General features: G+C 30.6%; 2 protein-coding genes across 2 annotated transcripts; both read left to right on the top strand.

The window, feature by feature from the left end:
- The first annotated feature begins 1,477 nt into the window (after positions 1-1,477).
- On the top strand, positions 1,478-3,673 carry LOC143534852 (protein TIFY 5A-like). The gene is made up of 3 exons (XM_077029234.1): positions 1,478-1,585; positions 2,482-2,587; positions 3,441-3,673. Exons 1-3 carry the CDS (start codon positions 1,491-1,493, stop codon positions 3,618-3,620), a joined length of 381 nt encoding a protein of 126 aa, XP_076885349.1. The 5' UTR covers positions 1,478-1,490; the 3' UTR covers positions 3,621-3,673.
- Positions 3,674-16,482: 12,809 nt separating this feature from the next.
- LOC143534851 (protein TIFY 5A-like) lies at positions 16,483-18,792 on the top strand. Its single transcript, XM_077029233.1, has 3 exons — positions 16,483-16,660; positions 17,556-17,661; positions 18,513-18,792. The coding sequence occupies exons 1-3, from the start codon at positions 16,566-16,568 to the stop codon at positions 18,690-18,692; spliced, it is 381 nt and encodes a 126-aa protein (XP_076885348.1). The 5' UTR covers positions 16,483-16,565; the 3' UTR covers positions 18,693-18,792.
- Positions 18,793-27,865: the final 9,073 nt, after the last annotated feature.

Below are 27,865 nucleotides of genomic sequence, written 5' to 3'. Positions count from 1 at the left end.
ATACGTCCTTAAAAAATGTGACGAAAATGTAATCACAGGGTTATCCTATCACTAAATTTCATCTAAACAAGTTATGAAGTTAAACAATTAATGGTGCATTTTCTTATACATGTTTTAAAAGTTATTTTATTATAACTAAACCCTAATATATATATATAAGTATATATAAGGTTGTTTAACTAACTTATGTTCCATAATTCTATTGCGACATTGTTTCCTTTTACAGTTACGTAAATTTAGATTGTTTTTTTTTTTCGTTGTTGTTTGTTTGAACGACCAACAAAGAACTTTCATTGAAAACTAGAAAGAAGCTAGAAACACCAAAACAACCCAAAAAAAAAAAAAAAAAGATAAGCAACACCAAAATATATAGAACACAAATCAAAGCGCACCCAACCCGCCCCCACACCCGTTACAATTTAAATTTACGCCACTCCTCTCATGTAAGCCCGCATTTTCTCCCCATATTTTTAATCCATAAAAAACCCAACACTTTTATGTCTTCCACTAAACTTGCAAGATGAACCGGAGATTTGGATTGAACTAACGCATTCCTTTTCTTCCATAAGCACCATGTCACAATCAAACAAATAGCTTGAAACACCTTCGCTTTCTCCTTCAAAAACGTTGATAACTTATGCAAGTCTAAGACATCTTGGAAACTTAAAAGTACAAAATTCGGTAATTTGCACCATTAAGCTTATTATTTTTATGTATTTAAGGCTGATTTGTTATTAAAAAAGCAAAACAAACAAAAAGCCAAAAAACATTAAAATTTGAAAAACCGAGTCAGCTTATTGAGCCATGAGCTAACTTAAGTTGAATACGAGTCAAATGCGAGCTCATTTTTCAGCTCCAACCCGAGTTAATGTTGTATCCTTTGGTCACACACACACACTTTCGGTTTTCCATTAACCTACGTATTACAAAAAAAATTTTCACAATTACACCCGCAACATAATTTAATAATATTGATCAATACTTACAAAACAAGACGTTGGTGTATCAAAACATACATGTCATTGACAACAACTCAACAAGAAGTAATCAAACAGTGAAGTACGTTTATACTTTATTGTCATAGATATTTTTTTTCCTCGAAACAACATATTATGTGAGTAATGTGACCACAACAATTATTAAAGCATGAACACTTAATTTATTATGTGTTTTATGATGCAGTTTTAGCCACGTGCACTTGAAAGTACAATAACGTGAGAACATAGTGGCGGCGTTAATGTGTTAGTAGCAACTTAGCAACCTAAATCATTTTAAACGTGTTTTCCTGTTTCATTTATGAGTGTTGTTTTCCACTTTCTATTTTTTGCATGTGTTTCGTATTAATTAATTATTATTATTTATAATATATATATTGTCTTATCCTTTGCTTCATATCCGATATATTGTTACGAAAACTACAACACACGTCTCTATCTCTCTCACACACACATACATACATATATACATACATACTCTTTCTCTCTCTAAATATGAGAAGAAACTGTCATTTGGAACTCCGCCTTGTGCCGCCGCAGTCGCCGTTCATTTTTTCCGATCACCACCACCACCGTCAAGAGGAATCCAGGTAAAGATTTTTGCCGGCGGCTTGTGTCATGAAGTTTTAATTTTTTAACTTTTCAATTTGACAGAGAAAAAAAAACAGTTTTCTTTTTAAATATGATCGAGTTTAGGGGTGTGTATAAAACCGAAAAGAACTATTTGAAAAACCGAAATAATCGAAAACATGTACTAAGCTGAAATAAAAATTGATGGTTTGATTTTTGGTTTTTGTGAAAACTGGACTTATGGTTCGATTTTGGTTTTGTATGTAATAAGAAACGGAAAAAACATAATCGAACTACAGATTTTAATTTTTTATTTTAAGTATTTTATTAGAGTTATAAATATGTAACTCAACTATTTTAGTGGTGACGTGGTATGAGTCTTTATGGAGGCAAAATTTTGGTCAAAAAATAACCTCCATGGAGTCTCTAAGGTGAAAAAAAAACTATTTTAATTCAAATATATAATAAACAGTAATATTTAATTAACAAAATGATTTGGCCTAATTTCATTCTTATGAGAATTTTTTTTTTTCGGCCTAAAATTTTGAAGCTTAAGCTTAAATGGCAAAAAACAAAAAAACCGAACCAAATTCAAACCGAAAACCAAAGTCGAAGAAACTGAAACCAAAAAGTTTTCAAAATTTCAAAAACCAAGTTTCGGTTTTTGGTACGGTTTTAGCCCCAAACCGAACCGCACACACTCATACCTGAGTTTGGTTTAAAAACCAGTTTGTGAAATTTAATTTTATAACTTGAGTAATATTATAAATAATAACAAGCTAAAACTAAATTAAATATAAAGTGTGAATTTTCGAATAACTTGTTATTTTATGACTTATTAGTACTATTAGTGAAGTGTTATATTTTAATCTAACTATTGAATTACTGATTTTTTTAGTTTTTTGTTTATTTTTAGTGAGGAAGTAAATAAGGTGGGTGGAGATGTAAAGGAGAAGCAAAACCAGCAAATGACTATAATTTATGACGGAAAAGTTAGCATATGTGATGTTACGGAGCTTCAGGTAATTTTAATAGAACTTGTATATTTGAGTTAATACAATATGTATTAAAAATTTATAAAATACACAATATATACTTTATATGTAGGAAATGTACTAAGTTTGGTGTAGGTATGACAATATTAAACTTTAAACTAAATATATTTTTATGCAGATTAAAATAGGTCACTACTATTTGATGATTTTTTACACATTTATTTTTTATTAATAAAAAGTTTAAATTATGTAGATTGTGTTTTAGTGAAAAATCATTTTCAAATAAATACATTTAATAGCTGTTAAAAACTGTAACAAACTATAAATTTGAATATTCACAAAGGCAACTAACAAAAGATTGGTCACCAAAATTACCTAGGAGATACATATTTACATATTTAAAATGTCAAAGTTAAATCATTTAACCCAATCTACTCGATAATGGTACTTGATCTAGCGATCACCCATAAAAAGTTAGAATCTTTATTTCCTTCACGATTTTATTTGGGCTTGTATCGATTCCGTTGTGACATTAGTATTTTTTTTATATAAATTTTAATAATATTAACACAAACCAAGCTTCATCTAAATAACAGGTAAGCGAGCAACAAGTTGCGCCGCTATCCCTTTTGTATCGCAACACCTATTCTACTAAATATCAATCCTTGATTCCCCGGGCTCTGTGAGTCAACCGCCTCGGGAGCTAGGGATCCTATAATTTTAATAATATCCAACAATTAGTATTGTTTCTTATAGTTGTTAATATACACACAACAATTGATAAAATAATGTAAATTTGTATATTAGCTTTAAAGATCTTTAAGTTAAACATAATTTTATTAAGATATAATAATTAAGCAATATGTGTATTTTGTTGCAGGCCATGAGAATAATAAAGGTAGCAAGTGAAGAGATAGGTGATAATTGTGGAAGAACATCACCATGTTCACCATTAACATCGCCTTTAATAGGTAGCCAAGGTGGGCTATGTATGAGGAGATCTTTACAAATGTTCCTTCAAAAGAGAAAGCATAGAATTCAATCAACATCTCCTTACTAGTGTTGTACGTGCTACTCCAGTGAATGATTTTCGTGCCCATGTGTTAGCTCATGAATCATGTGACATACATATCGTGTATTAGTTGGTTTGGTTTTATTACTTTATGGATAAATAAAATGTATTTAATTAGATTTAGAAAAAGAAGAGGTGTAATTGCTTACGATGAAGGAGTGCAAATGATTAAACACGTGGTACATCGACTAAAATTGATTGAAACTATAAATTCATATAAAATAAATAAGTTGTAAAAAAACCGGAGTCATATTTGACATTTTTTAAAATTTAAAAGACTTTGTATTTTGTTTCTCAAGGTACAATAGTCAAAACAATTGGAATACCGGATTTAACAAAACACTTACACAAATTATAAAAGTTTATAGGAAAAGACTTGTGTCTTCTCGATCTTTTGGAATTGGGCATACGTCGATACGAATACTTTGTTTATTGCCTAGTTAACCCATATAGGATCTGTTTTGTCCTTCCAGTCATGTGGGATAGAATTAAGATCACAATAAATAACAACTAGTATGTCTTACTTTAAGAATCGATATTTCACGGTTTAGACACGTCTTCAATTGCTTGAAGTTTTCATCAACAAAACGGTAAAAGCAAAAAAACATATAATAAAAGTGTAACAAATGCATATAATTATGTGCTTTAAAAAAATTGATGACAATCGTATTCATGATTAATATTTTAATAATTTTGAAGATCAATGAAAAAGGCATAAAAGCCTCAACAAAATCTAAATGATCGTGTCACGCATTAGAAAAGGCAGCGGTTCCCTTTTCAAGTTTCAGCATTCTCCTTTGAAATTTGCTTATCATTCTAGTTGTCATTGGACCAAGCGTCTTAGTATATGACGACGGTACACTTTAAACCAAACTCACATTTGCAAAACCAAATCGTCATATTCAAAATAGCCACGGACACTATCATGGTACTACGTGAGCTCTTAGCCTCATTCTCTTAGGTGGAGAAAGGAGAATGAGCATATGAAATTCCAGACGAGAAAAAAATTGCAATGTGACCAAAGGAAAGAGCGAGAAAGGAGGAGATAGAGGGAAGAAAAATGGTGATCTGACACTGGTTAAACGTCTGAATGATGTCAACCCTTGTGTATGACCTTATTCCCTTTTAAATGCCGCAAATTAGTTTCAATCAAGTAAACCTTTGGAAAACATTAAAAGTTGTAACTTAGCTTTGTAAAATTGCTATAAGGCATTTAAGCAAGTTTAGCCATTTGTGACCTACTTGAGATTGGCTTACTAACACTTGAATTCAGACAAGCTTAAACTAGTTCGAGCCTAAAATTAAGCTTGTATGATAAATGAGTCAGAGCTCATATATATTTGCGAGCCTAAAGAACTATCTGTTTATAATAGAAACTGTTTTATTTGATACAATAAACAAATTGCATAATAAAAAAAGTTTTATATACAATTATAATTAGTAATAATACAAGTAAATGATATACACACGTGATCGATATCGATTAATTAGTGTACGAAGTATACGAAGTGATTTTTGACATGATCGATACCGATTAATGGTTTATAGGACAGGGGTGTGACAAGTGTGCACAATAAATGAATAAAATGGCTGGCGGGATATAGCCTCAAATTGATGACTTTTGTCTAGCTCTATCAATTTTAACTTAAATATTTTTTCTATGCTTTATTAGTATTAAAGAGTACCGTAAAATTAAGAATTTAGTTATCTTAAGCTGAAATATAGCATCGCTTACGAAGTTTGGGAAAGGGAATAAATAAAAAAAAAATTGTCTATTTATTGTGAAATAACTTGCATAATTATGTAATTTAAGTATGTGTAGTTATGAACACACATTGCATAATTTTTTATATATGTTACGTTATATGTAAACATAGGTTCAATAATAATATATAATTGAGTTGTGTAACCATGGTGTTAACACATAATATACTTTTTGCCCCAAGCATGTATCGTATTATGATAGCTTCATACGCTTAACACATTGTATACTTTGTACAATAACCCAGTTATATATATATATATATATATGTATACTAGTTTGATCCTCCCGTGTTACGGGGGTTTATTCAAGTTTTTATTTTTAATCGTTTTGTTATTTTATGAAGATTTATTTTATTTTTTAACGTATTTTTGTTTTAATTTAATACATATATATAAGTTTGTTATTATATTATTTAGCGTTTGAGTTTTTTTAATTGAGATGTGTAGGTTGTTTTAAATTTTTAACGAACAAACATAAACGAACACTAGCATGTTGATTTTTTTAAATAAATATGAACATGAACACAAATATTTGTCTAATGAAAAAGGGAGCGTTGATGTAGTTGACGATGGTGGGTAGTATCGGAAGTTAACCGGCCATGGAGATGATAGACTAGCAACAACAACAGAGAACATGTAAAAGAGATAAATTAAATTAGGGTTTCATGATGAAAGTGTTTATCAATAAATTAGATATTATAACCCATTTGAGGACTATTATGGTAAGACCCATAATCCGTGGAAATTATTCTTTGATTATTAAGAAGTTATTTCACAAATAAATGAGATGTTATAACCCGTTTAAAGGTTATCCGAGTTTGATGAGACCCATGACCCACAAAAATTATTGTTTGATTATGTAAGAGTTTCACAAATAAATGAGGTGTTATAACTCATTTAAAGACTATCTGGGTTTGGTGAGACTTATACCCACGAATTCGGGTCAAATGCATGAGATGTCTTCATTTACAAATCAAACAATCTGGTGGCTCTAGAGAATGAAGGGAACAACCTGAGAACGACACATAGTATTTTTTGGTAGACAATTATATAGATAGTTAGATAGATATTTGTATATGCATACAAATAAGATATATGGATAATTTATAAAGAATAAAGACCTAACTCCTAAGTTAGCAAACTCCCCTCTGGTTATAGTTTATGAAAACATGTAATCCATTTGAATCTAGTACTAAGTTGGGTTAAGCTCTCTTCATACTTCACATAAACGTTGTCATTGAAGATTTTTATTTCCTACCCCTTTATGACAATATATAACTTAACTCTTCATTCGAGTTTCTTTGTGACGTGACATAACTTTTCCGAAGCTTATGTCATGTCAATGAGACGTACCGTAACTTACCGTTATTTTACGACATGAAATTTTCCAATTTTTAATTTACTATATCACATACTTTGCACATGGTGGACACCAATATATGCCCTCTTTTAGTGACTTTTAATAAGAAGACAAATTTCTAGGGCTTGTTTAGAAATTTAGATTTTATATAGTTTATTTACCACAATTTAATTTCTCTGCATTTTTTTTATAAAGATTGATGACAATCTGACATAACTTAAGATTGAAGAGGTTGGTTAATTCAGCCAACAGCTTTGAGAGTTAGTCAGTTACACATATGAAACAGGTAGGAGTTAATATAGGAGGTGTAAGCGGTTTTCGGTTTGATAAATAAGAAAACGTGTTACATGTGTTTTTCCTTTTAATTTATTATTTTAAATTCATCTTTTTATATATTCTTTTATTTGTATGCTCTTTCACAACAAGCATCAGTTTAAGGCTCCACCGTGTACACCATTTTGTATTGAACAATTGTTTTTTTCTTTTTTATTTGAAATTTAAATCTTCAAATCTTGTTATAGAACATGTATAAAATCTTAAGCCAAGATATTTAAAAGTCATATTTGTATTTCTAAAATCTCATTTTTAGTTAAACTTAAGTTTCTTTAGTTTAGATGTAATCTCTCTAAGTCCACAAGATACTTATGTTGTAGGCTTGTAGCTTTCAAGACTTTGATTGACCTTTGGAAATTTTTGCATCCTTTGATCATTAATCTCATATATAGAACATGCTGAGTTTTTGTTGTGACTTAAAACGACCAATTAAGTGTTTAGTGACATATATGTAACGTATAATTATTTTTAATGAACAAGTAAGACTACAAGACATCCAAAGTCTTGATCATTATTAAAACCAATAGGTTAATTAAAGTTTAATCAATGGTATTTCAACAATCTCTTTTAACATTATTAAAAAAGTACATAAACACAATTTGTTTAATTTAGAACATACACATGTGTAGGATATATGCAAACATCATGTATAGGTAAACATTAAAAAAAAAGAAGAAGAAGAAGAACATACTTTAATGGTTTCTTAGGTATATAATGTAGACATTTGTATATAACAACTAAAGCATTTTAAAAATGCAAACCATTGATAGAAAAACTAAACAATTTAGGTTTATTGTTTTTTTTTACACTCAGGAGCTTTTGTTATTTGTGAGATTTAATGAGTATAGTTGTTGTTATAACGAACTTCTCCAATCTATAATAATATATATAAACGAAAACATAAATATCTTACGTGTCGCGATGTGGTCGTTCTTCCTTTTTTTTGGAGTATCAGATTTGCTTGATTTTTAAATTGAGGCTTCTCATGCATTTGACTCGAATTCACGGGTATGGGTCTTACCAAACTCAGATATTCTTTAAACGGGTTATAACATCTCATTAAATTAAAAATTATTCTCACCAACTTATTGATGTGAAAATCCTATAAAATAGGATATACTAAAAACTATTATATGATTTAAAAAAAAAATATTATTTATAATTAAGAAATAATTTTATGGTAAAAAAAAATAAACGGATCCCCAGATAACTTTTACACCGGGTTATAACATGTTAGTTGTTTGTGAAACCTTTTTATCATCAAACTCTAAGTATATTATAAATTTCATTACTATAAATAAAATTAAACCCAAAAAAATATGTAAATATTGAAAACGAGTAATGTAAAACAGCCTCTGTAATACGGGGGATAAAAATTAGTCATATGAATATATAAATAATTATATATGCATATAAATAAAATAACTGTACAATTAATAAAAAGTAGACTTGTTATATTCAAATCCAACTCGTTTACAACCATCACCATGACTATTACAAGTGTTACATAATGGACCACAAAGTTTACCGATACACTCGTCGTGACATCCCTTAGTTTATGCAGATAGGTCGTCCTATTGAATCCATATATTAAATTCTCTAGTAAGTTGGGTTAAGCTTCGTTTATACTTCATACTCCATATAAACGCCGTCATTCAAGACTTTTATTTATATCCTTTTGACAAAACTTAAGTTAGCTCTCTAATTTGTGAACAAATATGTACTGTTATGATTTAACTCCGGATAGTAATAACTTTGGCATATCGTGTTACGTCTAGTCAATGAGGCGTGTCGTGACTTACCATTACACTATATGAAGTGACAGTTTCCAATATTTAATTTACCATATACTGTACACATGGTGATGGTGGACACCTAAGGCTGAGGGGTGTGGAGCGCTAGAAAGGGCGCAAGAGGCCAGACGATCGCGCCTTGGGGCGCGAGCACCACACCACCGAGGCGCGAGAGGGGCGCGAGAGGGGCGCGAGAGCGGAAAAAGAGGCAGGCGCCAGGGGGTTCGCGGGACAGGTTGAGCGCTAGGGTGCTTGGGGTTTTGTGAATATAGCCGTTTGAAAGATAAATGAGCCGTTGGCTCTTAATATTTAAAAAAAAAAAAATTTCTACTACTATATATTACCCATTTTATACAACACTTTAACACAACTTCAAAAAACACCAAACTTACCCATTTCTTTATACAACACTTCCTATATATTACCCATTTCTTTCAAACTTTTTTAAAAAAAACCAGTCGCCGACAAACGGAAGTATTTTACGAAGAAGCAAGAGTCTGCTAGAAAAGATATTGAAAGAGCTTTTGGAGCTATAAAAAAACAATATTATGTTCTGGCGAACCCGATACGTTATTGGACTCGGGAGAGGATAATGGACGTCGTCTACACGTGTCTTATCCTACACAACATGACGTTAGAAGACGAGGGCAAAGCTATATGCTAAAACTACCAAGGTGACATTCCGCCACAACCGTCCACAATCAGTGATCAACAAAAACTTCATAACATAGCAAATATCAAGAGCCGTGAGATACACGGGGATCTTCGACATGAGTTGGTTGAACATTTGTGGGCGAGGCGACCAGAGGATCTTGTATTAGATTAGTTTTATTATTAAATATTATTGTTTGTTTAATTTTTAGTATGTTTTTTTTATTATATGAATTTTCAAAAAAATGTGTGTTTTTTTAAATAATTTATTGTTTTTTTAATAATACGTTTTTTTAATACATTTATAAAAAAATAAAAAAATAAACCGCTCGCGCCCCCTCTCGCGCCCCTCCACACCATAGCCCGGGGCGCTATCACCACTACCAACACCCATCTTATCAAGTTTCTCTCTCTGCCACACGTCACAATATTATTGGCTGGCGCCCCCACTCCCGCCCCCTCTCGCGCCCCCCACACCCCTCAGCCTAACTAAATATGTCCTCCTTAAGCTGATTTTTAACAAGAAAACAAATTTCAAGAGCTTGTTTGAAAATTAAGGGATTACTCCATAGAATAGTAACCAACTTTACAAGTTGTTCCAATCAGGTAACTAAACTTTCATTTTTGTTCCAATCCTAGATATTTTACTTGAATAGCAGGTAATCTAGGTTTTTTTTTAATTTTCAATATTTTTACTTTGCATAATACTTTTAAAGGTTGCGAAAATTAGTAAAAATGAGAAATATAATTTTAAAATTCCGAAAATTTAAAAAAAAAGTTCGGAAAATTGAGGTTCGTTTTTGAACCAACGAATCAGCGCGTTTTCAACACGTTACAACTCGTTTTAACAGAAAAAGCTCGTTTAAGCGATTTTTTCAGTTCGTTTCAGCACTTAACAGCTCGTTTAAGCGATTTTTAAGGTCGTTTCAGCACTTAACAGCTCGTTTAAGTGATTTTTCAGTTCGTTTCAGCACCTAACAGCTCGTTTAAGCGATTTTTAAGTTCGTTTCAGCACCTAACAGCTCGTTTAAGCGATTTTTCAGTTCGTTTCAGCACTTAACAGCTCATTAAAGTGATTTTTCAGTTCGTTTCAGCACTTAACAGCTAGTTTAAGTGATTTTTTAGTTCGTTTCAGCACTTAACAGCTCGTTTAAGTGATTTTTCAGTTCGTTTCAGCACCTAACAGCTTGTTTAAGCGATATTTAAGTTCGTTTCAGCACTTAACGAGCTGAAAAATCACTTAAACGAGCTGTTAAGTGCTGAAATGAACTGAAAAATCACTTAAACGAGCTGTTAAGTGCTGAAACGAACCTAAAAATCGCTTAAAGAGCTGTTAAGTGCTGAAACGAACCTAAAAATCGCTTAAACGAGCTGTTAGGTGCTGAAACGAACTGAAAAATCACTTAAACGAGCTGTTAGGTGCTGAAACGAACTGAAAAATCGCTTAAACGAGCTGTTAGGTGCTGAAACGAACTGAAAAATCGCTTAAACGAGCTGTTAGGTGCTGAAACGAACTGAAAAATCGCTTAAACGAGCTGTTAGGTGCTGAAACGAACTTAAAAATCGCTTAAACGAGCTGTTAAGTGCTGAAACGAACTGAAAAAAGCGCTTAAATTAATTTTATTGTTTATAACATATTAATTTGGTTAAAGTATTTCTCATTTTATGTAAGTATATAATGAACTTGTTGGTTCATGTTGTAGACATACTTAAAAAAATTTTGAAGTCACTTACACACACTCCTGACAAAATTTAGAGAGGAGCACTCTATACTTATGTCAAACAACTTCAACAAATTTTCCTACATCTTGATAAACACCAATATAGCCGGTGACTTCATCGGGTTCGCGGCCATCTCCGGCCGTACACATACTGTTCCGGTGATGGTGATGGTGGACACCTAACTAAATATGTCCTCCTTAAGCTGATTTTTAACAAGAAAACAAATTTCAAGAGCTTGTTTGAAAATTAAGGGATTACTCCATAGAATAGTAACCAACTTTACAAGTTGTTCCAATCAGGTAACTAAACTTTCATTTTTGTTCCAATCCTAGATATTTTACTTGAATAGCAGGTAATCTAGGTTTTTTTTTTATTTTCAATATTTTTACTTTGCATAATACTTTTAAAGGTTGCGAAAATTAGTAAAAATGCGAAATATAATTTTAAAATTCCGAAAATTTAAAAAAAAAGTTCGGAAAATTGAGGTTCGTTTTTGAACCAACGAATCAGCGCGTTTTCAACACGTTACAACTCGTTTTAACAGAAAAAGCTCGTTTAAGCGATTTTTTCAGTTCGTTTCAGCACTTAACAGCTCGTTTAAGCGATTTTTAAGGTCGTTTCAGCACTTAACAGCTCGTTTAAGTGATTTTTCAGTTCGTTTCAGCACCTAACAGCTCGTTTAAGCGATTTTTAAGTTCGTTTCAGCACCTAACAGCTCGTTTAAGCGATTTTTCAGTTCGTTTCAGCACTTAACAGCTCGTTAAAGTGATTTTTCAGTTCGTTTCAGCACTTAACAGCTAGTTTAAGTGATTTTTCAGTTCGTTTCAGCACTTAACAGCTCGTTTAAGTGATTTTTCAGTTCGTTTCAGCACCTAACAGCTTGTTTAAGCGATATTTAAGTTCGTTTCAGCACTTAACGAGCTGAAAAATCACTTAAACGAGCTGTTAAGTGCTGAAATGAACTGAAAAATCACTTAAACGAGCTGTTAAGTGCTGAAACGAACCTAAAAATCGCTTAAATGAGCTGTTAAGTGCTGAAACGAACCTAAAAATCGCTTAAACGAGCTGTTAAGTGCTGAAACGAACCTAAAAATCGCTTAAACGAGCTGTTAGGTGCTGAAACGAACTGAAAAATCACTTAAACGAGCTGTTAAGTGCTGAAACGAACTGAAAAATCGCTTAAACGAGCTGTTAGGTGCTGAAACGAACTGAAAAATCGCTTAAACGAGCTGTTAGGTGCTGAAACGAACTGAAAAATCGCTTAAACGAGCTGTTAGGTGCTGAAACGAACTTAAAAATCGCTTAAACGAGCTGTTAAGTGCTGAAACGAACTGAAAAAAACGCTTAAATTAATTTTATTGTTTATGACATATTAATTTGGTTAAAGTATTTCTCATTTTATGTAAGTATATAATGAACTTGTTGGTTCATGTTGTAGACATACTTAAAAAAATTTTGAAGTCACTTACACACACTCATGACAAAATTTAGAGAGGAGCACTCTATACTTATGTCAAACAACTTCAACAAATTTTCCTACATCTTGATAAACACCAATATAGCCGGTGACTTCATCGGGTTCTTTGCCATCTCCGGCCGTACACATACTGTTCTGGCTGTACCCTGGGAAACAGACGCGCTTGAGAGTAGGCACGAAATCTGTTTTAAGGGCCCCGTGTCTAACACGATCCTCAACCAAAACTGTTACCCAATTTCAATAAACGAATTGTTGTTTTGAAGAAACATTTGTTGAAGACTCAAGTGATGAAGACTCGTGACATGGATGCTAGAAGAAAGCTTATGGAAACACTCCTAGTGAGATATGAATTGAATCATTTCGGTATATAAATTTGTATTTTATATTCTTTTTATGTACTTTTGTAAACGGTATTGTACTAAGTGAATTTCCCACGATTAACGAGAGTAACGTTATTATAATTTTATTATTATCGTAACTAAAAGTGAACCACTTCCTACAACAAGTCATAGCATTTAAATTGAAAACACGATCACATCACGCACATAATTAACCGCTTAGATGTTAAATTCCTTGACTATGTAGGAGTGAGTCGTAGGACGCAACAGTAGGGTGGCTGACATAATAATAGCAAGTGATCGGATATTCTACTTTTTTTTAATTTCTTCGTAATTTGAAAGGAATGTTGAATTTTTAAACATAAAGGATTTTAAGTAGATTAATCTCAGTTTATTTACCCACTAAATGGATTGTATTAAAATTTTGGATTTCAATTCTTCTTAACCTAACGCACCATTGGTTTTTAGATTTATAAATCAACATGAGTTGCACATTGAAACTTATTATTCCTCAACTATTCTTGAGACATTATAATAAAACTTGAGCCCACTTTGCCAACCTTTTGTTTCTTCACATGGACATTAAATAAATATATCATGTGGCTTTTCTAGCCCTGATTTTTCTTTTCTCTGTTTCTGTGTGCGAGAAAAAAAGTTCAAGTTCATTATATTATATTGTACGTATCATATACAAATATAATACTTAATATATAAGCAATTTATTAACTTAAAACCAAGTATTTTGTTGCAACTGTAAAAACAAATTTGAACTATTTGTTTTTTAAAAAAATGTAAAAGCATATCAGACAAATTATTGCTTTAAAGTGTAGGATTTATATTGATATAGAAGGCAAACGGACAACAAGATGTGCCGCTAATCTTTTTTAAAAAACGCATGAAGCATGAGGATGGACAACTGGTTATAAAATTTGGGATATTCATAGATTGAAAACATGGACATTTTTGGGCATTGAGAAAACGAGAATACACTTCAAGTTGATGTTTCAACTGTTTTCTTAAACATCATAATTTCAAACACAACCAAGCACAAATATATATATATATATATATATACACTAGTTTGATCCTCCCGTGTTACAGGAGTTTATTTAAGTTTTTGTTTTTAATCGTTTTGCTATTTTATAATGATTTATTTTATTTTTTAACGTAGTTTGTTTTAATTTAATACATATATATTAGTTTGTTATTATATTTTTTTTCCGTTTGGTTATTTTCAATTGAGATGTGTATGTTTTTTAGATTTTTAACGAACAAAAATACACAAACATGAACATGTTGATATTTTTAAATGAACAAACATGAACATAAATATTTGTTTAATGAAAAAGGGGACGTTGATGTAGTTGACGATGACGGGTAATATCGGAAGTTAACCGGCGATGGAGATGATAGACCAACGGAGCATATGTAAAGAAGATAAATTAAATTAGGGTTTGAGGATAAAAGTATCTACCAATAAATAAGATCTTATAACCCATATGAAAACTATTAGGGTTTGGTAAGACCCATAACTCGTGGAAATTATTCTTTGATGATTAAGGAGTTATTTCACAAATAAAGGAGATGTTATAACCCGTTTAAGAGTTATCCGGGTTTGGTGAGACCCATGACCCGCGAAAATTATTGTTTGATTATGAAAGATATTCACAAATAAATGAGATGTTATAACCCACTTAAAGACTATCTGGGTTTGGTAAGACCCATACACACTATTTCGGGTCAAATGCATGAGAAACCTTCATTTAGAAATCAAGCAATCTGATGACTCTAGAGAATGAGGGGAACAACCTAAGAGCGACACGTATGATTTCTTGGTAGACAATTATATAGATAGTTAGATATATATATATATATATATATATATTCTTTTAAAAAATAATAATAACATATGGAAATTATTTTGCTTATACAGACGAATCTATACCTTTTGTCATGTGAGATTCTTAAGCAACCTAATAGTACTATACGTGGTTCTTATTTATTTTAATAAACTAAATACGTCCTTAAAAAATGACACGAAAATGTAATCACAGGGTTATCCTATCACTAAATTTCATCTAAACAAGTTATGAAGTTAAACAATTAATGGTGCATTTTCTTATACATGTTTTAAAAGTTATTTTATTATAACTAAACCCTAATATATATATAAGTATATATAAGGTTGTTTAACTAACTTATGTTCCATAATTCTATTGCGACATTGTTTCCTTTTACAGCTACGTAAATTTAGATTGTTTTTTTTTTTCGTTGTTTGTTTGAACGACCAACAAAGAACTTTCATTGAAAACTTGCAAGAAGCTAGAAACACCAAAACAACCCAAAAAAAAAGAAAAAAGATAAGCAACACCAAAATATATAGAACACAAATCAAAGCGCACCCAACCCGCCCCCACACCCGTTACAATTTAAGTTTACACCACTCCTCTCATGTAAGCCCGCATTTTCTCCCCATATTTTTAATCCATAAAAAACCCAACACTTTTATGTCTTCCACTAAACTTGCAAGATGAACCGGAGTTTTGGAGTGAACTAACGCATTCCTTTTCTTCCATAAGCACCATGTCACAATCAAACAAATAGCTTGAAACACCTTCGTTTTCTCCTTCAAAAACGTTGATAACTTATGCAAGTCTAAGACATCTTGGAAACTTAAAAGTACAAAATTCGGTAATTTGCACCATTAAGCTTATTATTTTTATTATTTAAGGCTGATTTGTTATTAAAAAAAGCAAAACAAACAAAAAGCCAAAAAACATTAAAATTTTGAAAAACCGAGTCAGCTTATTGAGCCATGAGCTAACTTAAGTTGAATACGAGATTCTTAAGCAACCTAATAGTACTATACGTGGTTCTTATTTATTTTAATAAACTAAATACGTCCTTAAAAAATGTGACACGAAAATGTAATCACAGGGTTATCCTATCACTAAATTTCATCTAAACAAGTTATGAAGTTAAACAATTAATGGTGCATTTTCTTATACACGTTGGTGTATCAAAACATACATGTCATTGACAACAACTCAACAAGAAGTAATCAAACAGTGAAGTACGTTTATACTTTATTGTCATAGATATTTTTTTTCCTCGAAACAACATATTATGTGAGTAATGTGACCACAACAATTATTAAAGCATGAACACTTAATTTATTATGTGTTTTATGATGCAGTTTTAGCCACGTGCACTTGAAAGTACAATAACGTGAGAACATAGTGGCGGCGTTAATGTGTTAGTAGCAACTAGCAACCTAAATCATTTTAAACGTCTTTTCCTGTTTCATTTGTGAGTGTTGTTTTCCACTTTCTATTTTTTGCATGTGTTTCGTATTAATTAATTATTATTATTTATAATATATATATCGTCTTATCCTTTGCTTCATATCCGATATATTGTTACGAAAACTACAACACACGTCTCTATCTCTCTCACACACACATATATACATACATCCTCTTTCTCTCTCTAAATATGAGAAGAAACTGTCATTTGGAACTCCGCCTTGTGCCGCCGCAGTCGCCGTTCATTTTTTCCGATCACCACCACCACCGTCAAGAGGAATCCAGGTAAAGATTTTTGCCGGCGGCTTGTGTCATGAAGTTTTAATTTTTTAACTTTTCAATTTGACAGAGAAAAAAAAACAGTTTTCTTTTTAAATATGATCGAGTTTAGGGGTGTGTATAAAACCGAAAAGAACTATTTGAAAAACCGAAATAATCGAAAACATGTACTAAGCTGAAATAAAAATTGATGGTTTGATTTTTGGTTTTTGTGAAAACTGGACTTATGGTTCGGTTTTGGTTTTGTATGTAATAAGAAACGGAAAAAACATAATCGAACTACAGATTTTTATTTTTTATTTTAAGTATTTTATTAGAGTTATAAATATGTAACTCAACTATTTTAGTGGTGACGTGGTATGAGTCTTTATGGAGGCAAAATTTTGGTCAAAAAATAACCTCCATGGAGTCTCTAAGGTGAAAAAAAAACTATTTTAATTCAAATATATAATAAACAGTAATTATTTAATTAACAAAATGATTTGGCCTAATTTCATTCTTATGAGAATTTTTTTTTTCGGCCTAAAATTTTGAAGCTTAAGCTTAAATGGCAAAAACAAAAAAACCGAACCAAATTCAAACCGAAAACCAAAGTCGAAGAAACTGAAACCAAAAAGTTTTCAAAATTTCAAAAACCAAGTTTCGGTTTTTGGTACGGTTTTAGCCCCAAACCGAACCGCACACACTCATACCTGAGTTTGGTTTAAAAACCAGTTTGTGAAATTTAATTTTATAACTTGAGTAATATTATAAATAATAACAAGCTAAAACTAAATTAAATATAAAGTGTGAATTTTCGAATAACTTGTTATTTTATGACTTATTAGTACTATTAGTGAAGTGTTATATTTTAATCTAACTATTGAATTACTGATTTTTTTAGTTTTTTGTTTATTTTTAGTGAGGAAGTAAATAAGGTGGGTGGAGATGTAAAGGAGAAGCAAAACCAGCAAATGACTATAATTTATGACGGAAAAGTTAGCATATGTGATGTTACGGAGCTTCAGGTAATTTTAATAGAACTTGTATATTTGAGTTAATACAATATGTATTAAAAATTTATAAAATACACAATATATACTTTATATGTAGGAAATGTACTAAGTTTGGTGTAGGTATGACAATATTAAACTTTAAACTAAATATATTTTTATGCAGATTAAAATAGGTCACTACTATTTGATGATTTTTTACATTTATTTTTTATTAATAAAAAGTTTAAATTATGTAGATTGTGTTTTAATGAAAAATCATTTTCAAATAAATACATTTAATAGCTGTTAAAAACTGTAACAAACTATAAATTTGAATATTCACAAAGGCAACTAACAAAAGATTGGTCACCAAAATTACCTAGGAGATACATATTTACATATTTAAAATGTCAAAGTTAAATCATTTAACCCAATCTACTCGATAATGGTACTTGATCTAGCGATCACCCATAAAAAGTTAGAATCTTTATTTCCTTCACGATTTTATTTGGGCTTGTATCGATTCCGTTGTGACATTAGTATTTTTTTTATATAAATTTTAATAATATTAACACAAACCAAGCTTCATCTAAATAATAGGTAAGCGAGCAACAAGTTGCGCCGCTATCCCTTTTGTATCGCAAAACCTATTCTACTAAATATCAATCATTGATTCCCCGGGCTCTGTGAGTCAATCGCCTCGGGAGCTAGGGATCCTATAATTTTAATAATATCCAACAATTAGTATTGTTTCTTATAGTTGTTAATATACACACAACAATTGATAAAATAATGTAAATTTGTATATTAGCTTTAAAGATCTTTAAGTTAAACATAATTTTATTAAGATATAATAATTAAGCAATATGTGTATTTTGTTGCAGGCCATGAGAATAATAAAGGTAGCAAGTGAAGAGATAGGTGATAATTGTGGAAGAACATCACCATGTTCACCATTAACATCGCCTTTAATAGGTAGCCAAGGTGGGCTATGTATGAAGAGATCTTTACAAATGTTCCTTCAAAAGAGAAAGCATAGAATTCAATCAACATCTCCTTACTAGTGTTGTACGTGCTACTCCAGTGAATGATTTTCGTGCCCATGTGTTAGCTCATGAATCATGTGACATACATATCGTGTATTAGTTGGTTTGGTTTTATTACTTTATGGATAAATAAAATGTATTTAATTAGATTTAGAAAAAGAAGAGGTGTGATTGCTTACGATGAAGGAGTGCAAATGATTAAACACGTGGTACATCGACTAAAATTGATTGAAACTATAAATTCATATAAAATAAATAAGTTGTAAACAAACCGGAGTCATATTTGACATTTTTTAAAATTTAAAAGACTTTGTATTTTGTTTCTCAAGGTACAATAGTCAAAACAATTGGAATACCGGATTTAACAAAACACTTACACAAATTATAAAAGTTTATAGGAAAAGACTTGTGTCTTCTCGATCTTTTGGAATTGGGCATATGTCGATACGAATACTTTGTTTATTACCTAGTTAACCCATATAGGATCTGTTTTGTCCTTCCAGTCATGTGGGATAGAATTAAGATCACAACAAATAACAACTACTATGTCTTACTTTAAGAATCGATATTTCACGGTTTAGACACGTCTTCAATTGCTTGAAGTTTTCATCAACAAAACGGTAAAAGCAAAAAAACATATAATAAAAGTGTAACAAATGCATATAATTATGTGCTTTAAAAAAATTGATGACAATCGTATTCATGATTAATATTTTAATAATTTTGAAGATCAACGAAAAAGGCATAAAAGCCTCAACAAAATCTAAATGATCGTGTCACGCATTAGAAAAGGCAGCGGTTCCCTTTTCAAGTTTCAGCATTCTCCTTTGAAATTTGCTTATCATTCTAGTTGTCATTGGACCTAGCGTCTTAGTATATGACGACGGTACACTTTAAACCAAACTCACATTTGCAAACCCAAATCGTCATATTCAAAATAGCCACGGACACTATCATGGTACTACGTGAGCTCTTAGACTCATTCTCTTAGGTGGAGAAAGGAGAATGAGCATATGAAATTCCAGACGAGAAAAAAATTGCAATGTGACCAAAGGAAAGAGCGAGAAAAGAGGAGATAGAGGGAAGAAAAATGGTGATCTGACACTGGTTAAACGTCTGAATGATGTCAACCCTTGTGTATGACCTTATTCCCTTTTAAATGCCGCAAATTAATTTCAATCAAGTAAACCTTTGGAAAACATTAAAAGTTGTAACTTAGCTTGTAAAATTGCTATAAGGCATTTAAGCAAGTTTAGCCATTTGTGACTTACTTGAGATTGGCTTACTAAAACTTGAATTCAGACAAGCTTAAACTAGCTCGAGCCTAAAATTAAGCTTGTATGATAAATGAGTCAGAGCTCATATATATTTGCGAGCCTAAAGAACTATCTGTTTATAATAGAAACTGTTTTATTTGATACAATAAACAATTTGCATAATAAAAAAAAGTTTTATATACAATTATAATTAGTAATAATACAAGTAAATGATATACACACGTGATCGATATCGATTAATTAGTGTACGAAGTATACGAAGTGATTTTTGACATGATCGATACCGATTAATGGTTTATAGGACAGGGGTGTGACAAGTGTGCACAATAAATGAATAAAATGGCTGGCGGGATATAGCCTCAAATTGATGACTTTTGTCTAGCTCTATCAATTTTAACTTAAATATTTTTTCTATGCTTTATTAGTATTAAAGAGTACCATAAAATTAAGAATTTAGTTATCTTAAGCTGAAATATAGCATCGCTTACGAAGTTTGGGAAAGGGAATAAATAAAAAAAATTTGTCTATTAATTGTGAAATAACTTGCATAATTATGTAATTTAAGTATGTGTAGTTATGAACACACATTGCATAATTTTTTATATATGTTACGTTATATGTAAACATAGGTTCAATAATAATATATAATTGAGTTGTGTAACCATGGTGTTAACACATAATATACTTTTTGCCCCAAGCATGTATCGTATTATGATAGCTTCATACGCTTAACACATTGTATACTTCGTACAATAACCCAGTTTTATATATATATATATATATATATATATATATGTATACTAGTTTGATCCTCCCGTGTTACGGGGGTTTATTCAAGTTTTTGTTTTTAATCGTTTTGTTATTTTATGAAGGTTTATTTTATTTTTTAACGTATTTTTGTTTTAATTTAATACATATATATAAGTTTGTTATTATATTATTTAGCGTTTGAGTTTTTTTAATTGAGATGTGTAGGTTTTTTTAAATTTTTAACGAACAAACATAAACGAACACTAGCATGTTGATTTTTTTAAATAAATATGAACATGAACACAAATATTTGTCTAATGAAAAAGGGAGCGTTGATGTAGTTGACGATGGTGGGTAGTATCGGAAGTTAACCGGCCATGGAGATGATAGACTAGCAACAACAACAGAGAACATGTAAAAGAGATAAATTAAATTAGGGTTTCATGATGAAAGTGTTTATCAATAAATTAGATATTATAACCCATTTGAGGACTATTATGGTAAGACCCATAACCCGTGGAAATTATTCTTTGATTATTAAGAAGTTATTTCACAAATAAATGAGATGTTATAACCCGTTTACCCGTTTAAAGGTTATCCGAGTTTGATGAGACCCATGACCCACAAAAATTATTGTTTGATTATGTAAGAGTTTCACAAATAAATGAGGTGTTATAACTCATTTAAAGACTATCTGGGTTTGGTGAGACTCATACCCACGAATTCGGGTCAAATGCATGAGATGTCTTCATTTACAAATCAAACAATCTGGTGGCTCTAGAGAATGAAGGGAACAACCTGAGAACGACACATAGTATTTTTTGGTAGACAATTATATAGATAGTTAGATAGATATTTGTATATGCATACAAATAAGATATATGGATAATTTATAAAGAATAAAGACCTAACTCCTAAGTTAGCAAACTCCCCTCTGGTTATAGTTTATGAAAACATGTAATCCATTAGAATCTAGTACTAAGTTGGGTTAAGCTCTCTTCATACTTCACATAAACGTTGTCATTGAAGATTTTTATTTCCTACCCCTTTATGACAATATATAACTTAACTCTTCATTCGAGTTTCTTTGTGACGTGACATAACTTTTCCGAAGCTTATGTCATGTCAATGAGACGTACCGTAACTTACCGTTATTTTACGACATGACATTTTCCAATTTTTAATTTACTATATCACATACTTTGCACATGGTGGACACCAATATATGCCCTCTTTTAGTGACTTTTAATAAGAAGACAAATTTCTAGGGCTTGTTTAGAAATTTAGATTTTATATAGTTTATTTACCACAATTTAATTTCTCTGCATTTTTTTTATAAAGATTGATGACAATCTGACATAACTTAAGATTGAAGAGGTTGGTTAATTCAGCCAACAGCTTTGAGAGTTAGTCAGTTACACATATGAAACAGGTAGGAGTTAATATAGGAGGTGTAAGCGGTTTTCAGTTTGATAAATAAGAAAACGTGTTACATGTGTTTTTCCTTTTAATTTATTATTTTAAATTCATCTTTTTATATATTCTTTTATTTGTATGCTCTTTCACAACAAGCATCAGTTTAAGGCTCCACCGTGTACACCATTTTGTATTGAACAATTGTTTTTTTCTTTTTTATTTGAAATTTAAATCTTCAAATCTTGTTATAGAACATGTATAAAATCTTAAGCCAAGATATTTAAAAGTCATATTTGTATTTCTAAAATCTCATTTTTAGTTAAACTTAAGTTTCTTTAGTTTAGATGTAATCTCTCTAAGTCCACAAGATACTTATGTTGTAGGCTTGTAGCTTTCAAGACTTTGATTGACCTTTGGAAATTTTTGCATCCTTTGATCATTAATCTCATATATAGAACATGCTGAGTTTTTGTTGTGACTTAAAACGACCAATTAAGTGTTTAGTGACATATATGTAACGTATAATTATTTTTAATGAACAAGTAAGACTACAAGACATCCAAAGTCTTGATCATTATTAAAACCAATAGGTTAATTAAAGTTTAATCAATGGTATTTCAACGATCTCTTTTAACATTATTAAAAAAGTACATAAACACAATTTGTTTAATTTAGAACATACACATGTGTAGGATATATGCAAACATCATGTATAGGTAAACATTAAAAAAAAAAGAAGAAGAAGAAGAACATACTTTAATGGTTTCTTAGGTATATAATGTAGACATTTGTATATAACAACTAAAGCATTTTAAAAATGCAAACCATTGATAGAAAAACTAAACAATTTAGGTTTATTGTTTTTTTTTACACTCAGGAGCTTTTGTTATTTGTGAGATTTAATGAGTATAGTTGTTGTTATAACGAACTTCTCCAATCTATAATAATATATATAAACGAAAACATAAATATCTTACGTGTCGCGATGTGGTCGTTCTTCCTTTTTTTTGGAGTATCAGATTTGCTTGATTTTTAAATTGAGGCTTCTCATGCATTTGACTCGAATTCACGGGTATGGGTCTTACCAAACTCAGATATTCTTTAAACGGGTTATAACATCTCATTAAATTAAAAATTATTCTCACCAACTTATTGATGTGAAAATCCTATAAAATACGATATACTAAAAACTATTATTGTTTTTTCAATTTAGGTTTATTGTTTTTTTTTACACTCAGGAGCTTTTGTTATTTGTGAGATTTAATGAGTATAGTTGTTGTTATAACGAACTTCTCCAATCTATAATAATATATATAAACGAAAACATAAATATCTTACGTGTCGCGATGTGGTCGTTCTTCCTTTTTTTTGGAGTATCAGATTTGCTTGATTTTTAAATTGAGGCTTCTCATGCATTTGACTCGAATTCACGGGTATGGGTCTTACCAAACTCAGATATTCTTTAAACGGGTTATAACATCTCATTAAATTAAAAATTATTCTCACCAACTTATTGATGTGAAAATCCTATAAAATACGATATACTAAAAACTATTATTGTTTTTTCAATTTAGGTTTATTGTTTTTTTTTACACTCAGGAGCTTTTGTTATTTGTGAGATTTAATGAGTATAGTTGTTGTTATAACGAACTTCTCCAATCTATAATAATATATATAAACGAAAACATAAATATCTTACGTGTCGCGATGTGGTCGTTCTTCCTTTTTTTTGGAGTATCAGATTTGCTTGATTTTTAAATTAAGGCTTCTCATGCATTTGACTCGAATTCACGGGTATGGGTCTTACCAAACTCAGATATTCTTTAAACGGGTTATAACATCTCATTAAATTAAAAATTATTCTCACCAACTTATTGATGTGAAAATCCTATAAAATAGGATATACTAAAAACTATTATATGATTTTAAAAAATATTATTTATAATTAAGAAATAATTTTATGGTAAAAAAAATAAGCGGATCCCCAGATAACTTTTACACCGAGTTATAACATCTTAGTTGTTTGTGAAACCTTTTTATCATCAAATTCTAAGTATATTATAAATTTCATTACAAAAAATAAAATTAAACCCAAAAAAATATATAAATATTGAAAACGAGTAATGTAAAAACAGCCTCTGTAATACGGGGGATAAAAATTAGTTATATGAATATATAAATAATTATATATGCATATAAATAAAATAACTGTACAATTAATAAAAAGTAGACTTGTTATATTCAAATCCAACTCGGTTTACAACCATCACCATGACTATTACAAGTGTTACATAATGGACCACAAAGTTTACCGATACACTCGTCGTGACATTCCTTAGTTTATGCAGATATGTCCTCCTTAAGCTGATTTTTAACAAGAAAACAAATTTCAAGAGCTTGTTTTAAAATTAAGGGATTACTCTATAAAAATAGTAATCTAGGTTTTTTTTTAATTTTCAATATTTTTACTTTGCATAATACTTTTAAAGGTTGCGAAAATTAGTAAAAATGCGAAATATAATTTTAAAATTCCGAAAATTAAAAAAAAAAAGTTCGGAAAATTGAGATTCGTTTTTGAACCAACGAATCAGCGCGTTTTCAACACGTTACAACTCGTTTTAACAGAAAAAGCTCGTTTAAGCGATTTTTTCAGTTCGTTTCAGCACTTAACAGCTCGTTTAAGCGATTTTTAAGGTCGTTTCAGCACTTAACAGCTCGTTTAAGTGATTTTTCAGTTCGTTTCAGCACCTAACAGCTCGTTTAAGCGATTTTTAAGTTCGTTTCAGCACCTAACAGCTCGTTTAAGCGATTTTTCAGTTCGTTTCAGCACTTAACAGCTCGTTTAAGTGATTTTTCAGTTCGTTTCAGCACCTAACAGCTCGTTTAAGCTATTTTTAGGTTCGTTTCAGCACCTAACAGCTCGTTTAAGTGATTTTTAGGTTCGTTTCAGCACTTAACAGCTCGTTTAAGTGATTTTTCAGTTCGTTTCAGCACTTAACAGCTCGTTTAAGTGATTTTTCAGTTCGTTTCAGCACCTAACAGCTTGTTTAAGCGATATTTAAGTTCGTTTCAGCACTTAACGAGCTGAAAAATCACTTAAACGAGCTGTTAAGTGCTGAAATGAACTTAAAAATCACTTAAACGAGCTGTTAAGTGCTGAAACGAACCTAAAAATCGCTTAAACGAGCTGTTAAGTGCTGAAACGAACCTAAAAATAGCTTAAACGAGCTGTTAGGTGCTGAAACGAACTGAAAAATCACTTAAACGAGCTGTTAAGTGCTGAAACGAACTGAAAAATCGCTTAAACGAGCTGTTAGGTGCTGAAACGAACTTAAAAATCGCTTAAACGAGCTGTTAGGTGCTGAAACGAACTGAAAAATCACTTAAACGAGCTGTTAAGTGCTGAAACGAACTGAAAAAAGCGCTTAAACGAGCTTTTTCTGTTAAAACGAGTTGTAACGTGTTGAAAACGTGCTGATTCGTTGGTTAAAAAAAAAAAATAAAACTAACCCGAAACCCGTTTTGACCTGTTCCGACCTTTGACCCGTTCTAACCCGAACCTCAATTTTCCGAACTTTTTTTTTAAATTTTCGGAATTTTAAAATTATATTTCGCATTTTTACTGATTTTCGCAACCTTTAAAAGTTATTATGCATAGTAAAAACATTGAAAATTAAAAAAAAAAACTTAGATTACCTTCTATTCAGGTAAAATATCTAGGATTGGAACAAAAATGAAAGTTCAGTGACCTGATTGGAACAAAAGTTTGTATCAGTGACCTGATTGGAACAACTTGCAAAGTTGGTTACTATTCTATGGAGTAATCTCGAAAATTAAATATTAGTTTTTCTTTTACCATAATGTAATTATGTTTATATATTAAAATAAAAGGTTGATGTCTAACATAAAGATTGAAGTGGCTGGTCAATTCAGCCGACAGCATATACATGTGAAAATTGAAATAGGAAGGAGTTACATATATAAGAAAACGTGTTTGTTTTATTATTTTATCTTCACCTTTTGAAATGTTCTTTTATTTGTAGATAAAATAAATAACTCTTAATCTATACTATATGTAATATACCAAACAAGGGCAAATTAAGGGTGTGTTTGGGATTCCTTATTTTCATCAACTTATAACTTATAAACTTTTTGAAAAGTTAATAAGGTGTATAAGGTGTTTGACAAACTATAAGGCCTTATGAATTTTAACTTATGGACAAAGCAAAATAAGGGGGTTTTGAAAAGTTAGGAATCTCTAACTTATTAACTTAATGAGTTTGATTTACCTATTTCACCCTTCTAACCCTCAAAACCCATTACACTTCTTTTAAAAAAGAGTATTTTTTAGTCATTTTGGTTTTCTCCAACACATAAGCTAATCCAAACATTTTTATTAAAACTTTTAAAAAATTCATAAGTTAATAAGGTCTTTTAACAAGAAGTCCTTTTTCACTTAAATAAGGAATCCCAAACACACCCTAAGACACCCATTTTTAAGTAATTTACAACACTTAAAGCATGAGGTACATGTATAGTAAGGGTAAATATGTCTTTTAAACACAATCTATTTAACTTACAAGTTTGGTCCCTCATCTTTAACCGTATTATGTTTTTAATTTAACTTGTAAACTAACTACCCACCCATAATTTTTAAACGACTATAGCCTTTTCATACGTTAAATTTTTATAAACAAATTGCACCATAAAAACGAGCATTTTATTCTCTTTAATTTGGATATGATATTGTTGTAATTTTTTTTCATTTTAAATAAATTAATATGTTACATAGGGGTGTTCGGTATCGGTTTTGATGGTTTTTAAGTTAAACTTGTGAGTCCAACCGTTAATACTGATTTTTTTTCGTCCATAACCAAACTCAACCATTGAAAGTTGAAACCGAATAATTATTAAAAGCATGGTTCCAGTTTGGTTTCACAGTTTAAACTTTAATAATAAATTTAGTTTAAAATAATTAATAATTTAAATGTACCATCGATGTTAACTAAAAACCAACATAATATGATACTTGAGATGATCATAAATAAAAAATGATAATTTTAGCCACATAAATGGTAAATATTAATGGAAGATCTAGGACGTAAAATAATAACAAAAAAGATTACAAAAGGAATCATATTGCAATTAGGTTATTTTACAGTCTTTTCTGGTTTCATATGGCCGGTTGCCGATATAAACCGTGAACCAACCGTTCTCTATGTTTTGAAAATTTTGAAACCGACCAACAAACCGAATAGTAAAAAAGAAAAAGAAAAAAGAAGTCAAACCAAATGATCGATTTAAATGATTTCAAGGTTTTAACCGAACCATAAACACTTATATTTGTACGTGATTAACAAGTTCAAACACAGGCTACATCGCGCAGGCACGCGTCTAGTGTACCTTAACGTACAAAGATACCTATCTATATTAACGAAATTGATCATTGAAATCACATCACAAGATCTCGAAATCATTAATATATACCCAATTAATCATCGATTCACCGAAAAAAACAGATTTTGATCGTTAATCGATCAATTTATTATTTTTCTTCACAAAACCCGTTTTAAGCATCTTATGATTTTATAAACATTTTTTGTATTTTTGGCTTTGAGCTTTAATTTTTGCCTTGAGCATAATTCACGTACGTTTTTTACATTAACCTAACTCTTTCTTTGTATTCCTCTTTAACAATTTCAATTTACTTATTTGTTATGAAAATTTCATTTGTTTTCTTGGTAAAAA

This window comes from Bidens hawaiensis, unplaced genomic scaffold, assembly GCF_021521415.1.
Source record: "Bidens hawaiensis isolate Kalapana, Puna unplaced genomic scaffold, B.hawaiensis_p1.1 tig00010347_1, whole genome shotgun sequence".
Classification (NCBI taxonomy): Eukaryota; Viridiplantae; Streptophyta; class Magnoliopsida; order Asterales; family Asteraceae; genus Bidens; species Bidens hawaiensis.
The sequence above is the reverse complement of the archived record's forward strand: the minus strand, read 5'-3'. Positions and strand labels throughout refer to the sequence as shown.